At 42.8% G+C, this 17,784-nt stretch overlaps 1 protein-coding gene across 4 annotated transcripts in view; it reads left to right on the forward strand.

Annotated features, from left to right (window-relative positions):
• Window positions 1-17,784, forward strand: part of BCAR3 (BCAR3 adaptor protein, NSP family member) — a 96,325-nt gene that overhangs the window by 53,986 nt on the left and 24,555 nt on the right. The window contains exon 1 of one of the 4 annotated variants that reach the window (XM_043490843.1): window positions 9,347-9,614. The exons of the other annotated variants lie outside the window; for them this stretch is intronic. Coding sequence (XP_043346778.1) covers window positions 9,531-9,614 — 84 coding nt within the window. The 5' untranslated portion in view covers window positions 9,347-9,530. Of the gene's footprint in view, window positions 1-9,346; window positions 9,615-17,784 lie in introns of those variants that run through there. 4 annotated transcript variants of the gene reach the window in all.

Raw genomic sequence — 17,784 nt, forward strand, 5'->3', positions numbered from 1 at the left:
GTTTGTGCCATGCTGTTCAGCTCAGATTGTGGATGTAATACTTTAGCTTTGTTATATTTGCTGCTTGATAACAAGTCTTTCCAAAGAGAAACATGCACCTCCACATCAAAACATACTGGGCCAAATCACATCCAGTTATATCTGTGAATACCCATTCAAGTCAGGAGGTTGGGCCCATTTGGGGATCTATTGGAGGCACAGGGCCAACTCCTCTATTTTTATAGAGGAGAAGGAAAGAGTGGCAACCAGGTCTTGTTCAGAAGATTTGGAAGGAAACCACATAAGGGAAATCTCATAGACTTTTCCTGTCCTTGTTCCCATCTCTGGTTGTGATTTTTGGTTTGTCTTTGAAAACCCGAAAGAGATTGAAGTTGGTCTGGGTGAAATTTGGAATCTACGGCCAAATTCTACCCTGACTTAGAGCTTGTTAAACCCCATGATGTATATCAGGGCAGAACTTGGCCATTTCTGCTCTTCATTAAGGGCCCAATTCTGCCACCTCCTCTCATGTTGAGCAGTGCCTCACTCCATAGAGCTCCATGGAAATCAGTGAATGGCAAAATATCACTGATGGTGAGCAGAGCTGGCACAATCGTTCTCTAAGCCTTAAGGCCTTGTCTACATGAGGAAATTTTTCAAAGTTGCATAAACTAAACCGGAAAAAGACACTTGTATTCCAGAATAAGTATCCACGCGGTGAGTTATACCAGTAAAACTACAGCTGTATAATGTATGATTATATCGCAATAATTATCCCAGTAAATTTCCCCATGTAGACAAGCCCTAAGTGAAGTTTACAAAACTATTAGTTTGTCATTTAAGACATGAATGTACCTGTAAAATGGCTGTGGGCATTTTACATGGGGAATACATATACATAGTGCAGGGTCAGTAATCATCCTTGTTTATAGCTGGATGTCTAGAATACACTCTAGTCACTGGGCCTAGATACTGTAGTAGCAACTTACAAAATACCCACATCAGATGCTCTCTACCCCTCTCTGCTGTCCTAAACCTTCACTCCCTCTTTGTAAGGAATCAGCATTATTAAACTTCTCTAGCTTTTAGCAACTAAGATATGTCTACACTATGAAATTAGGTCGATTTTATAGAAGTCAATTTTTAGAAATCGATTTTATGCAGTCGATTGCGTATGTCCACACTAAGCGCATTAAGTCGGCGGAGTGCATCCTCACTACCATGGCTAGCATCGACTTATGGAGTGGTGCACTGTGAGTCGCTTTCCCACAATTCCCGCAGTCTCCACCGCCCATTGGAATTCTGGGTTAAGCTCCCAATGCCTGATGGGGCAAAAACATTGTCACGGGTGGTTTTGGGTACATGTTGTCAGTCGCCCCTCCCTCTACGAAAGCAACGGCAGACAATCGTTTCGCACCTTTTTTCTGTGCAGACGCCATACCACGGCAAGCATGGAGCCCGCTCAGCTCAGCTCAGCTCACTGTCACCACTGCTGTTGCGTCCTGGGTGCTGCCGTCAGCAGACGGTGCAGTACGACTGCTAACCATCATCATCCACCGCTTCCGCTGCAACTCTGCTCTCCTGCTCTTGTAAATGAGCTCAGTCTCAATAGCAAATTTCTTCATGTTGTCGTCATCCACCGCTTCCGCTACAACTCTGCTCTCCTGGTACCGTGAATCCACCTCGCAGGTCTTCTCGTCGTTCTGTATAAATATCTATTCTCGTGGCATCCATCATCATCCACTGCTTCCGCTGCAACTCTGCTCTCCTGCAGACGCCATACCGTGGCAAGCATGGAGCCCACTCAGCTCACCACTACTATTGTGAGCATTGTAAACACCTTGCGCATTATCCTGGAGTATATGCAGAACCGGGCTAAGAGACACCAGCACCAGGGATGAGGACGTGGACACACAGATTCCTGAAAGCACGGGCTGTGGCAATTGGGACATCCTGGTGGCAGTGGGGCTGGTTGATACAGTGGAACGCCAATTCTGGACCGGGCAAACAAACACAGACTGGTGGGACTGCATAGTGTTGCAGGTGTGGGATGGTTCACAGTGGCTGCGAAACTTTTGCATGCATAAGGCCACTTTCCTTGAACTTTGTGAGTTGCTTTCCCCCGCCCGGAAGTGCAGGAATACCAAGATGAGAACTGTCCTGGCAGTTGAGAAGCGAGTGGCGATAGCCCTGTGGAAGCTTGCTACACCTGAGTGCTACCAGTCAGTCGGGAATCAGTTTGGAGTGGGCAAATCTACTGTGGGGGCTGCTGTGATCCAAGTAGCCAATGCAATCATTGATATTCTGTGATCAAGGGTAGTGACTCTGGGAAATGTGCAGGTCATACTGGAGGGCTTTGCTGCAATGGGGTTTCCTAACTGTGGTGGAGCGATAGACGGAACACATATCCTTATCTTGGCACTGGACCACTCTTGCCAACCAGTACGTAAACCGCAAGAGGTACTTCTTAATGGTGCTGCAAGCACTGGTGGATCACAAGGGACGTTTCACCGACATCACATGGGATGGCTGGGAAAGGTGCATGATGCTCGCATCTTTACGAACGCCGGGCTGTTCGAGCAGTTGCAAGAAGGGACTTACTTCCCAGACCAGAAAATTACTGTTGGGGATGTTGAAATGCCAATAGTTATCCTTGGGGACCCAGCCGACCCCTTGCTCCCATGGCTCATGAAGCTGTACACAGGCAGCCTGGATAGTAGTAAGGAGTAGTTCAACTATAGGCTGAGCAAGTGCAGAATGGTGACAGAATGTGCCTTTGGACGTTTAAAAACTCGCTGGTGCTGTTTGCTGACTAGGTTAGACCTCAGCACAACCAATATTCCCCACTGTTATTGCTGCTTGCTGTCTGCTCCATAATATCTGTGAGAGTCAGGGGGAGACATTTATGGTGGGGTGGGAGGTTGAGGCAAATCGCCTGGCATCCGATTTTGAGCAGCCAGACACCAGGGCGATTAGAAGAGCACAGCAAGACGTGCTGCGCATCAGAGAGGCTTTGAAAACCAGTTTCATGACTGGCCAGGCTTCGGTGTGACAGCTGGTGTGTGTTTCTCATTGATGCAAACCCACCCCTTTTTTTCATTTTAATTCCTTGTAAGCCAACCACCCTCCCCCCTTCGAAATAAAGTAAGTATTGTTTTGAAACCATGCATTCTTTTTCTTAATTTTTTTAAAAAAAGGGAGATAACTGACAAGGTAGCCCGGGTGGGGTGGGGTGGGGTGGGGTGGGGGAGTAGGGAAAGACAAGGTCACATGGCTTATTGTAGCCACACTACAAATCAAAACTGTTTGAATGACAGTCTTCTGTTGCTTGGGCCATCCTCTGGAGTGGAGTGGCTGGTTGCCCAGAGCCTCCCCCCCACTCCCACAGTGTTCTTGGCCTTATGGGTTAGGAGGATATGGAACTTGGGGAGGAGGACAGCCAGTTATACAATGGCAGCAGGGGTCTGTGCTATTGTTTGCTTTCCTGCAACTGCACCAGACACTTCATCAAGTCCGTTTGCTCCCCCATTAACCTCAGCATCGCCTCCTGTCTCTGCTCTTCACGCTCATTTAATACTTTCCTGGCCTCTGCCACTGAATGCCTCCATGCACTCAGCTGTGCCCAATCAGTGCGGGAGGACTGCATGAGCTTGGAAAACATGTCATCGCAAGTGTGTTTTTTCCGCCTTCTAATCTGCAATAACTTCAGGGATGGAGATGATAGGGGGAGCATAGAAACCTTTGCACCTGGGGGGAGATAAAAAGGGAGAGTAAAATTTAAGATGATACATTTCTGAGAACAAAAGGGAGACTCTTTCACAGTGAATCACGCAATTCACAGGAGACAGCACATGTGCTTTAGGTACAAGTTTGCATTTTGCCTTTTATATTGAGCACCTGCCAGTATGGTGACACATCACACACGGCTGGGCAACAGAATTCAGTTTCTAGGCAGCCATGGTAAGGCAAAGGGTATGCGGGGTTGGCTTCTTATGCATAACATGTGGGAATGGTTTCAAACTGCAGCACCCTCCTTTCCCATAGCAAGCAATGGGTTGGGTTTCACATTTGAAAGGAGGGACTGAGGTTTTCAGGTGGATGTGCAGCACACTCCTCCCCCCATCCCACCGCATGGCTATTCTCTGGGATGATCCCTTTTAACCAAGAGCAAACAGCCCAGCATGAACAGGGTCCTTTACTGTTCCCATACAAAAATTCCCCTATTTCAACCAGGTGACCATGAATGATATCACTCTCCTGAGGCTAACACAGAAAGATATAGACCGAATGTTGCTTGAATGCGACCAAAACCCAGGACCATTTGCTGCCATGCTTTGTGCTGCAATGATTCCAGAATACTTTCAGGGTACCTCCAGGAGAGCTTCATTGAGATGTCCCTGGAGGATTCCTACTCCATCCCCAGACATGTGAACAGACCTTTCCAGTAGCTGTATTGGCCGCAAATGCATCCCAATTCTTCAGGGCAAATCAGACATTAAACACGGTAGCTTTTAAACCCTGTACTGTAGTTACAAATGTTCACTCACCAGAGGTGCCTTCTCCAGCTTCAGGGTTGGGGATCCCGCCTTCAGAGCGTATTTGGCTCCAGGGTGATGAAAAGGTCCTGGCTGACGGGGAGAAGGATTCACCACTTGCCTGCTGCGCATTCTCCTCCTCCTCTTCCTCATCCACAAAATCTTCCTCCCTGTTGCATGAGACTCCCCCTTTGCAGGTGCACACAGACAGTGGTGGGGTAGTGGTAGGGTCCCCTGCTAGAATGGCATGCAGCTGATCACAAAAGTGGCATGTATGGGGCTCTGACCCAGAGCGACCATTTGCCTCCTTTGTCTTTTCGTAGGCTTGCCTGAGCATCTTAACTTTCACGCAGCACTGCTGTGTGTCCCTGTTATAGCCTCTCTCCAACATGCCCTGTGAGATTTTGGCAAATATATTTGTGTCTTCTTTATGATCAAAGTTCTGCCTGCACAGATACTTCTCCCTATACAGCAACCAGATCCAGTGTCTCCCTTTCAATCCATGCTGGAGCTCGTTTGCGATTCTGGGAGGACTGCATGGTCACCGGTTCTGCTGAATTCGCCACGCTGACTAAACAGGAAATTGAATTCAAAAGTTCCTGGGGCTTTTCCTGTGTACCTGGCTAGTGCATTGGAGTTGAAAGTGTTGTCCAGAGCGGTCACAATGGAGAACTCTGGGATAGCTCCCGGAGGTCAATACCGTCAATTTGCATCCACAATATCCCAAATTCAACCCAGCAAGGTTGATTTTAGTGCTATACCCTCACCGGTGAGGAGTATAGAAGTCGATTTTAAGAGTCCTTTAAGTCGACGGAATGGGGTTGCTTGTGTGGACATATTCATTTTAAAATCGACCTAATGCAGCTAAATTCGACCTAACCCCGTAGTGTAGACCAGGCCTAACTGAATAGCTATTTACCATAGGTGGCCTGAAATGCCTTTGTTTCCATGGTCACGGACTAATGTGTGCTAAATTAGACCTGACCATGAAAAAAGCCAAACTCCAAGATAGTGGTTGGATCTTTCCCAATTCCCATTTCTCTCTGCATCATCGATAGATATTTTGAATATCTGTAACTGGTTTGAGAAGATCTGCAGGGCCCAGCTGAAGGTGCAGTTTTGAGAAGGAGTTTCTTAGAGTCCCTCTCTCTCTGCTAGCCCCCCTCAACCTGGGAGGGTGGGATCAGAATTCACATACTCCCCCATTTCCATATATTTAAAAGCCCCATGTCTACACAGACTGGTAACTGTGATTTTTATATCTAATATATCTAGGTATCTGAGAGGGTGAATTTAGAACCAGTCCTAAAGATGACATGATTTGAACCTCTTCACAACCGGTCATGTTTTCTTGGTGATAGATTGTACTGTAGTTGCTTGCATGAAGGAATTAGTCAGAATTTGTATCTGAATTAAAAACTTGATCATACCCACTCGTTTTGAGTAGCTACTGTGGTCAGCTAAAAAAGGGAGACAGTGTTGTTTACTGGTGAAAGCAGAGTAGTGGGAATCGGGAAGCCTGCATTGCACTCCTGGCTCTGCCCTGGCATGGACAAATCATCCCAGTTTTGGACAAATCATTGCAGCTCTTGTGGGCCACACAGACATTCAGAGGAGCTCAGCATCCATAATCTGGGCCAGATTATTTAAAAGGCTGAGCTCCCATTTAAGCACCAAAACAAAGAGTCAGGTTTTCAGCAAAGTAAGTGTAGGATGCTGAGTGTTTTTGGAAAGTCTGGCCATAAGTGTCACAATGAGAGATTATAGGTGCAGATCTTTTGCAAGTACGGCCTTTATTTAGGTATTTAGATGGGACTTGAATTCTTCTGAATTTCTAGCCCCAGGTGACTGACTTTCTCCATCTGTACCCATAATACCTGTCTCTCAGTGGTATTGCAAGGCCAAGTTTAATATCTGAAAGATGCTTTGGCTTTCTTGGATGAAATATACCATGGAAGGGCAAAATATTGTGATCTACTATTATTATTTATTTATTATTAGAAGCCTTTTGGCCTCGCACCCACCACCTTCCTGTCAGCTGCTGGACTCAGTGCTCCTGAACTAGCAGAACTTTGTGTGCGCCATGATGACTAGATGGTCCATGGTTAAAATGGAAGTTATTTGGACAGTTCTTCTGTAGTGATAATACCCTCATTCCCTACCAGACTGAAACCATGTGGTGGAAACCATGTCTTTACTAAAGGGAGGAAGAGGATGGTGAAAGCAAAGCTGAGAGAGTCAATACTGACTTGACTTTCTCTGTTTATTCCCCAGTGAAGAGCTGCAACATGGACACCTGTCCCAAGGAGACCCAGTCAGTATAATGTACAGGTTTATTTGTCTGCATTTCAAATTTGTGGTTTCTAGAGTTAAATCATTGCACGCTAAAATAAATACTGAAACAGAGAGTGCCAGTCTTCAAAGAACTAGATGGTTTGAAATCGCAGACTCTGAATTCCCTAGATGGGTAATTGCAGCTTTAGGGCCCAGTCCCACACTGAGACATGCAGATGAGCACCTTTAAGTTAATTGGAGGCACACACACACACCTCAAGTAAAGGATCAGGCCCTTAAACTTTATCTATCTCCATGGTCGGCTACTTCTAACATTGCACAGATGTTTGGAGCGGATGTACTGTTGTGGGGGGCAGCAGGTTTCCATTCACTAAGAGAGTAATAACTGAAAACTTTGACAGCCCTCATAGAGCTCTGAAGTGAGGGACTTTTTGGAGAGCGTTGACCTGATCCAACACCCACTGAAGACTTTGGGGTTCTTTCCATTGACTTCAGTGGGCAGTGGATCAGGCCCCTGTTGCCCAAGTAAACTTTGGTCTGGGAGCCTTCTGTGATTGATCCATGTATATGCACATACCTTGGGACAATTTTTCTCTGTTGCAGTTGTGTAAATCTGGAAAAACTCAGATGAGACAGAATCAGAATTTGGCCTATTAATTTCCAAGGAGATACTCACATAAGTACAGGATCAGGATCAGGCCTATAAATTGCAATGTTCTATAATACATTTCCATTTAAAATACTAAGAGAAGTGAACCCTGCTGTGCTTTGTATCCATAAGAAGTGGCCACATTTTGGTACCATGGCTTTTTTTAACAATTTGTGAGTTTACAGGCCAGTACCTAGTGTTTCTGCACATGAGCCTCAGAGCTCTCTCACTCACACCCTCAGGAGCAGGAGGGCACCCACTGGACAATAGGTCTTTTTGTTTATTTTAGTATGTGTGTTTGTAGTGATCTTAGCAGGCAAATGGTGTGGAAAGGAGCTTTGCATGAAAACCACCTCCCACTGAACTGCTTCTGGAACAAGCATCAGTGAATCTGTTTCAACAAATACTTCTGGCTGGAAAAAAAATCCATCTAAAATTAAATTACTAAAATTAAACATCTGCAGATGTTATCATAAATAAAAATGTCAATCCTGTTTTGAATCTTGCTAAACTATTTGCCTCCCTAGTATCCTGTGGTAGTGAGTTCCAGAAGCTATTTATGTTGTGGATGTTAATTATTTTTTAAATTAAATCCAGCTTTTTGCCTACAGCCATTACCTTTGTTCATCCTTCATTTCTTAATATTTTCTTCTCCACTGGTACTATAGATTTTAACTTCTTAAAATATTGTAACAATTCCATTGTCATGTAGGAATCTCACAGCTATCACTGTGCTGCATGTCAGAGCTACTAAGACTGTCACAGTAATGAAGTTGTATAGAAATCCAGTCTTTCCTCCAAAAGCACAGGTCTCTGACACCTGAGTTAAAGACGAGTCTCTGTTAGTTCCTAGTTATACAGAGACTAAGATATATTGTTGACCTGTTTTGCTTCCATCCAGTAGAGGGCAGTGACTAATCCATTTATGACGGTATCTTTTTGAGGAAAATTTTAAGTGCTGCTTTTTTTCTTTATTATGAGCATAATCAAGGACTAATGCATTGGAAAGGAAAAGAGTTGGAGAAGAGGAAATATGACCGTGCTGAGAGAGCCAATCAGCAATGCTTTATTTACTTTTTTCCACAATACAAGAAGAGATTAAAAGAAACAGATGAAAGGGAATACTTTAACAGCCACAGCCTTGCAGAGGTCTCCAGATGGAACTGTGCTCTCTAAGAGAAGAGCAGCATATATATATAAATATGACTGCTTCCTTTTCTGTGAGGATAAGGTTTAACTTTATATCCATGCTGAAGTTTTCAAACTTACACAGTATGTTCTCCTTTCTAACAGCTTGCCCAATTACGTGGGACCTGCACCAGGCGCTGGCTGTTTATTGATGGTCTTAATTAAACTCCAAAAGGTTGTATTAGCTATGTCGCTAATAATGACTGTGCTGATGTAATTGGCTTCTCCCAATTTTTTTCCTGTGACTGGCTGCCAGAAGCTTCCTAATTAAAAATAAACAGATTTGACATTTTCCTTGGTTATCTACACTCTAAGTATATACCATCTTGTTTGATTATGAAGAGTAACAGAGTCATGCGAGCCCTAGGCAACCACTCTCAATCTCTCTCCTTATCACTTGTGTGCTGAATGGAATTATTTATGTAACATGTAGATACTTAGTGACTGAACAGAGACAGCAGGAGTGAGCAATCAAACCTTTAGGAGTGCAGTGAGTGACTCAGGTGTTGTACATTGTTGAGAAGAAGAGTCTGCCATCAGCCTGTTGCTTAATAATTTGTACACTGCAACTCTGATCCAAGGGGATACCCAAATAGAGGCACTTTCTCAGAGGGTTAGAATTTCATTGGTGAGTGTGATAGATCACATGAGGATTCTGGCACTCTCTACATGGCAGGCTGGAAGCTAGCATGCCAGAAGCCACTGAACTGATAGTATCTGCATTAGCTGAGGAAATAGTGCCAGATTGATGTGTGAATAAGGGGTAGTGTATGAGCCCTGGCAGGCCGAGGCAATACAAAAGAGCTCACAAGTAACTCCTGAAAGTTGCGGATGCTGACCATTTACTTTTAATCCAAAGGGTCCACAGAACAGAGGATTTGAAAATGCCTAAGGATTGTAATGTTTTTCAAACTCTCATAACAGCTCTTTGTTGTTTTTATCACCGTAAATCCGTTATTGGAGTTAAGGTAGGTGCCCTTCTGCAATAACAGTAACTATACTGCATACTAGTTTATATTCAACAATGCTTGTTTTAAAATGACATTTAGATACAGTGTGTGATGTCATATAATGGAAGTACCTTTTGATAGTGTACTGTCAGCTGAAGGAGAGGCTTAAAAATGTTCAGACTTACTTGCCTGAAATTGAATGCACAAATCCATATTTAGGCACCTAAATCAAAGTGCCCTGAGTTTGAGATACTGAGCCCCAGCAGATCCCATGGAATTAAATAGTAACTTCAAGCAGGGGTGCTGGAACAATTTGTATAGTGCGGGGTGCTGAGAGCCATTGAACCTGACTGTAAACCCTGTATATGATGGAAACCACTTCAAGCCAGGGGTTGTGGCAGCACCCCTAGTTCCAGCACCTATGGCTTCAAGTTCTCAGTACCTTGTAAATCAGGCTGCTTTGATTTAGATGCCAAAATATAGATTTAGGTGCCTAAATTTAAGCACTTAAATTTGAAAATTTAGGCCACTGTATTCAGTCTTTGCTTTCTATTCAGGTAATAGTGTTCAGAAGTTAAGCCTTGGTATTGGTCCAAAGGAGCCAAAATGCTATAAAGAATAGGTGGGACTTTTCAGTGACAGCATCTCATACACTTGTATTGGGTCAAGATCATTAGTTTTTCTTTTATTGTAGTATTATTTTAAAACCCTACAGGCAATTCCGATTTTATTGTAGATTTAAAATGTGAGATTATATAATATCCTAAATGCGCTAAGCGCTTTTGAGTGGGACATTGAGTGGGAGACATTCCATATGAGCCACAATCAGGTGTGATCGAAGTCTCTCCAAAGAGCTTTGGATCAGTTTTACAGTTCATCCCCATCCCTAATAAAAACCACAATAGCCAAACCATATAAACAGGTTCTCCGTTTGAGCTGCTCTCGTGGGTTTAGTTTGTAGATATGTGAGCCCACATGGCAGCTTGTTTGTGTAAAGAGCGAGGCTTTCAAAATAGCATCTATCAGCATTGAAAGGTATTGTCATTGTGATTAGAATTGGACAGCCTCCTCACTGATGGAGGTGCCTTCACTACCTAGACACAATGCAGCCACTGTACAGTTTAATTAATGCAAACATTAAGATTATTTTAAAGACTGGCTTCCTGTAATTATTACAGACTAGCTTATGTTGAAATGAGTCCTAGAACCCAGACTTGATCCCTGATTTATGTTTGAAAACAAAAATGCATGCTACAGATTGTTGCACAAGCCGGGTATGTAGCTGCGTGATTGCATCAAACATGATTGCATCAAATAGCTAGCTAAGGAAGGCAGGCTGTGTGTCTCTCCCAAGCCTATTAATGCTGCTGACAGTGCTAGCAAGTGGAAGGTGCACAGTGCCCCACCAGCCCAAGCTAACTGCATTCAGTAGAGTGCAGACTTGTTTTGTACGCTGGTAATTAAGTTTTTCTTCACCTTTCATTCACTATGTATGGTTGCTGGGACAAAATCCTATACCATCCTGAAATATTTCATCTCCATTTTCAAAATAGTAGGGGTCACATTTTTAGAAGTGCCAAAGTGATTAAGGACCCTAGTCCTATTTTCAAAAGTGACTTTCAGTGAGATTTATGCTCGTAAGAGCCTAAAGACAGTCTCCCTGACAGTCAGTGGGATTTGGGCTCCTGAATCACTTTGGCACTTTTGAAAATTTGACCCTACTATAGATTCTCTTCTCCTTTTCACTGATGCAACCGCATTCAAATAGTTACCAGTATCAAAGAAAGGAGACTCTGTCCAGTTAACTTTATTGCTTTTAATTTTAATTGGGATTTTAAAGGTTCTCACTGTATTTCTGTTGCTCTACAACTTTCAAAATGAAGTTGGGGTTTATTGTTCGCTATCGGAACTGAATTAAAACGATCATTCTTGTCCATGCCCTTTGTTTAACTTGGCATGAATTTCTAATATCTAAAATAACACTGGTGTTGTCATGGTAATTTTCCATTTGGTCTAATCCATATAGTCTCTGGAGAAACCGAAACATTAATAGTGTTTGCTGTATGGGAAAAGAATAAAGCCTTTTATGCAGAAACAAATTACAGCTGGTCTCTTTCAAAAATAAGGTTCTATTTAAAGAGATTTCCAGCATTTAAAATAGATTTCAATACATATGTTCCAGAAGGCACTTCTGACTTATCTTTAATTCAATCCAACGAACTGCTATTTTTAGACATGCCTACATTTTGGAAATGGGTCACGCTTGCTGAGGGGAAAACAGTCAGACATGGAAATGGGTAGGGGGCAAGAGAACATGAGATCCAAGAGAGGGAGCTGAATGCCTCCTTTCTCTAGCACGCCAATGCACTTTGGTGCCAGCATTGATAAAGAACTCAGGGCTAGTAGTTCTCTCACACCACTGTAAACCTATTGACTTCAATGGAAATAAATTATATTTAGATGAGATTTATGCTTAACTTTGTTAGGGATCAGCTTTGGGCAGTTACCGAGAACAAGTTCATTCTGAATAAATCCTCTGACATCAGTAGAGTTATACCAGGGATGCATTTGAGACACAAGACCAAATTCTGTTCTGTTACACTGACGTAAATCCACAGTAACTGCACTGACTTGAGTTGTAACTGAGAGCAGAATCTGGCCTAGCACATGGACACTGATATATGTCCCACCATGCACTGTAGTGACATGTACAGGGTCTGAGCACTGATAATGCATTATACCTACCTTTGTTCCTCTTGAAAATCAGAAATATAGCAGCTAAAGTGGTATTTTAGTTACTGGAGTGTAAAGTCCAACATAATGGTTAGAAACTCTATAGCCTCATAATGCTATATCATAATGATGGGGTGTGTATGTGTGTGTGTGTTTTAGTAAGTGCACCCCTGTTCAATTACTAACAGTAAGTAAGAATGAGGATCAACAGCTAGTTCAGATGTTTACTGCAAATTACAGAAAACTGCTGTGTGATTGGCAGCTGTCTGTAGAAATGGGCAGAGGTACTTCTTCTTCCCCCTAAACTGTGCTCTTTTATTATGTGAGCTTCAAGCCACTGAAAATGATTCCTTTTAAAAGTTCTATCTGTCATCTTTGGGATTCAGAATCTGGAAATTCAGATGCAACCATGGTAAAAATGGTAAACGGCCAGTCAGTTAATATGTTCTTTACGATTGGAAGGGGAGAACCTGTTCAAGTATTATATTTGTTCGTAACAGCCTAATTATATAGTTGATGATTCACCCTCATCTGAAGCTGTTCAAAAGGGGAAAGCCATTCAAGTTCTCATTGCTGCCAGGTTTTGAAACTTCCAGTATGTAGAGCTACCACATCACCCAGTAATGTCCTAATGTTATGAATGTAACCCAGGCAAGCAGCCTTTTATAAGAGGCCACCCTTGCAAGTTCATCCAAGAGAAAGATGGTCTTTGCAATGGCTTTTTATAGATGGTGATTTTTAACTAATATTTATTCACTATGTGACAATCTAAATCTGATTCACTGGTATCTTTGGGCTTTACATATCCAGTTTCAGCATTCACATGAAGGATATTCAGTCTGATACCGTGAGCTAGCAAGTCGCCACAGCCCAGCTTTTGGATCTTTGTTTTTGGAATAAAATTTGTTGTTGGAGAGTCTGGGCTGGGAAGGAATAACTTACCAAGATACTGTGAAATTTCACATAACTCTCTGAACTTTGGTTCCCCATTGACTTCAGGATCTGCAATGAGGTTTGTTTTGCATCCTTGGTATCGAGGCTGATTTTTTAAAAAAAAATCATGTTTGAAAAGATCTTCTTTCCTTCTTGATCTGTCTGCATGTCCTAAGATCTTTCAAGGGGAAAGCTCCTCTCTCTGAATTCTCATGCTACTTTTACATAATTCATAAGGTTTCCACTCCCACATGCCCTCTAACACATACGTAACAGATATCTGTGCTACTCCAGTTCTTTTTCTGAGCATGACTATAGTGGGTGTAGTGAAGATGGTGTACAGACTGTGTTGCTAAAAGAGATAAAGGATTGTCTTTATGTTTAAGAACTACTCAAGGCTACTTTGTGCCTTTGTTACCACAATTTTCCTTCTTTGCTCAAACTCCTAAACTCCGTGCTTACTTTTTACTCTGTACTTTCTTCAGCATATTCCCATTTGCTGAAGTGGGAGCTTTACTTGAGTACATACATCAGCATTTGGCTTCTTAGTAATAGATTGGACATAAGCATTTCTCAAATACATCAAATACATCCGATGAAGGGAGCTGTAGCTCACGAAAGCTTATGCTCAAATAAATTTGTTAGTCTCTAAGGTGCCACAAGTACTCCTTTTCTTTTTTCAAATACATTTGCATAAGCACAAGGGGCCAAATCTTGCAGTTCTTAAGATTTACTCAGGCAAAAATCCCCATTGCAATTAAGGGGAATTTTTCCTGGGCAAGTACCATTCAACAGTTGAATAGGAACTTTAGGATTGTGACATATGAGAATTCAAAGATTTAGGCTCTAGCTAAAGGTGAACCATATTCCCTAGTCTGTGAATGCTGTCGTTTCAGGAATTAAGGATTGAGTTATATTTACAGTTGGGTTGTGGGGAGGGTATTCGTTTCTTACTGGAGTGAAGGATTGTACAATATAGGCCTGACCCAAAGCCCACTGGAGCCAATGAGATTCTTTCTGTGGGTTTCAGTGAGCACTTGACTGAACCCTGTGATATTGTATCGTGTGCCTGTTGAGCATAAACCAGATCAATGTTCGTGTGGCTCTTCCATTCAGGAACATCTCCATAAATGTCAGAAGGGCCCCATGCTCCTTGCCTTGTGGTGGGCAAAGGTTACTTAGCTTGTGTGACTGACTTGAATTTCAAGAAAGTCAGTGATATGATGATTGAAGTTTGCCTGATTACTGATACTTTTCACCAGTTGTTCCTCCAAAAGTTCCCAGCTGACACTAAAGATTCTTCAGCCAGTGCCCATTTGGGTTTTCCATAAAATGTCATTCCACTCTATCTGACTTAGTTCAGGTCTCTGGTCAATTCTAGAGTTCACTTGGCTCAGTTTAAGAACTATATATTGGCCATCTCAAATGTAGAGTGAATCAAATAGAGACATCTCAAAGGGAGAGTTAAATCAGTCTGAACTTCAAAACTTTCTCCTGAACAAGCTGGCAGCTGGGCCTGACCTTGCCTTGTTATATCATTCACTTTAGATCAGTTTTATGTCTCCCTCTTTTGGGCCAAATTATGTCTCCTGCACCCCTACATGTAGAAGGCTCTGATCTCTTTCGAATTGGTGTGATTCCACTGTGCTGGGGCATGGGTTTCAGGGAGATTATGCAGGGGTCCACACCTTCTGTGAAGTATGGAAATGGGTAGCCACCTGCCATTCTCCTCCATGACTGAGTAGGGCAGCAGCTGCAGGGTGCGTTGAAGCCCTGAATCTGCAGTATCAGCCATGGAACGCTACCTTGGGGAAAACTTCTTTCCTCCTCTGGATTTCCCCAGTACTTGACCTAAAAACATGGGCTGTGTGCTATAGTCAAGATGTGCCCCTCTTGTAGCTGCTGCCATTGTATTAATTTACTTAAAGTTTCACATTGTCCAGGAATGCCCAGTCATCTCTCAGGTGTCCGGCCATCACTTATCTCTGGCTGAGGACCCTTGTCCCTTCTGACTGGGGATTTTAAGGCTGCACAGCTCCCTGCCCTACACTGCAATATCCCCAGCAAGCCAGTCTAGCTAAAGGCCAGCACCTGTGCTTTGCTTTCCCTTCAAGGGCTCTGAACAGTAGCTACCAGTTAACACACAGCTTCTTCTAAACAAGCACATTTATTCCTCAGGTAAAAGCATTACAGGGAAAACATTAAAAACAATAAAAGAACCTGCATGCATCAATATATGAGGCTCTAGTAGGCCAAATCCTTCTGCAAGGGTGGGGGCGCTTGCACAGAAAGTCCTATTCATTTGCTGGATCAGAAAGAAGGCATTGGGTCTGTTTAAACACAGCCTTTTTATGCTAAAAGTTCTTTCTTTATCTGTTGGTCTCTGGAAAATCCAGTTTGAACTAGTATATGCAAGCCTCCCCTGGGGTTGGTACCTCTCTAGAGGTGTTTACACCTGTCCTGGAGTGATTTACCTTAATCACCCCCCACAGTTCTTAGTTCATGGAGGAGTTGTGGCATCCCTCTCCCTGGAGTTGCATACAATTCTTGGCCCACAGTGATACATAAACTATTCACACACTTAATGTACTATGATCCCCAAAGATGTTGCATGTGGTTGCGATATCTGTCACACACCATCTTAGTTCCACAAATGTTTTCCATTTTTGTGAGAAATTAGGGGAAACCTAAGCAGAGAAGTCAGTGCTGTGGTTCAAGATGTACCATTTAGCAAGAGAGTCTTCCATCCCTCCACTTCCCCCAAAATAGTGTTTGAAATTAGTCTGGTTTTGCATGCTTGCAGTTTTACAGGCTAAGTGTAATAAAACCACCAGGCAGGAGAGAATAAGGACCAAACAGAATGCTTTCAAATAGTAAAGTTAATGGGTCCATTCCCAAATAGCATCCCATTAGGGATATTTTTTGCAGGTGATTATACCTATACATGTGAAATACTTGATGCAAGTCTGTCTTGTTTAGTAGTTTAGGGGCTAGGGAATTGTAAAGGATGTTTTGTTGTATCCAATACCTTTTAATATCATTATACGTGCAGTGCCAGGTACTTACAGCAAATGTCAAAAGAAGGCAAGGTTAAACTTATTGCAGTAAGTGTACATTTTAAACCGAGGCCATGAGTTTTACAGTAAATATTGAGTTATCTTATCTAGGCCAAATCTTCTCTTATTATTATGAGAGAGGAGCAACCTCAGAAAACTGGGGTTGGATTCAGATGAGCCCCACTCACTCCCTACAGTTTGGAAGCTTTTCCAGACCTTGTGAGTTTTCCCTTTCTTTTCCTCAACACTTCTCCTCTGTTTCATCTCCTATCCTCTCCTGTCTAGCTCTCCCTCACCTCCCAAATCCCCAACATCCCTTTCACCTGTGCTTCTAGTCCTTTGGGAGTTTTCAGTCTAGCACTCTGGACAGCTGCTCTGTTCAAATCATGTGAATTCTGGGGTTTTCCCCTTATCTGAAGCCAGGGCATACCTCCCTCCTCCCCTCATCTAGTCTAAGGAAGTGCCAGAACTAGTGAGATCTGAAGATCGCAACTAGGCTAGCAAAGACTTCAGGATGGACTTAACCAAGAGCAGGAGGCCTGTGGGGGGGTTGGGGAGAAGATGGGTTTGTGGGATATGTAGCTGAATTTATTAGAACCTTGAGCAAGGTGTAGGGTTGGTTCAATTCCTGGTTCAGGTGATGCCCCCTTTTTTTTTCTAATTGGTTCATTGATTTCTAATCATAATACTGCTCTCTCTGCTTTGAAGCCTTCTCAAAAGTTGAGCTTTTCCTTTCAAAGCAAGAAGAATCAGAAAATAACAAGGCTGCCTCTTGGGGCTAATTTAAATGTCTGCTAGCTAAACTGTGCCCATAGCAGCAGGAAATAATTGAAATACTATCATGAGGATGAAGGACATAAGGGAAGCTGCGTGAGCAGAAGACGCTAGCGAATGGTCTGATGAAAACCTTATCAGGGTTTCGGGTTACCTTTTATCAGGAAAGTTGAGACCTACAGAAACAACTGTAACAGTCCTTAGATGTGCTTTGAGTAAATAATACTTTACCAACAGGCTACACAGAGATATGACTGTGAATCCCCTGGGTAACCAAAAATGCATCTGGAGATTTTGTGCAGTAAACATCTTGAACAGTTTCCAACATATATTTTATAAAGAAAACCATTTGTGTCTTCATAATTCCAGCCAATTTGGGTTAGGTTAGGTTTTATTATAATTATCATTGCTTCCCATCCATTTTTAGTGTAAATTAAGATTATTCAATTTGTTCTACCCATCCTCTGACTATATAATACCTGTCTCTCAAACTCAGATAGAAACCAGATTTGGTTTATTGCTTCCCATTAGAATTGAGATAAGCCTCCAAAGCAGAAACAACATAAGCTTTGGGGATGTATGTAAAACAGTGGGCCTGACTCTCTTCCTCCTTATTCTCATATTAAACTGATGTGTCTCCATTGACTTTAATGGAGTTGCTCCAGATTTACACTGGTGTAGGGGAGAGTGGA

The sequence above is a fragment of the Dermochelys coriacea genome, chromosome 8, assembly GCF_009764565.3.
Source record: "Dermochelys coriacea isolate rDerCor1 chromosome 8, rDerCor1.pri.v4, whole genome shotgun sequence".
In the NCBI taxonomy this organism is placed as follows: Eukaryota; Metazoa; Chordata; order Testudines; family Dermochelyidae; genus Dermochelys; species Dermochelys coriacea.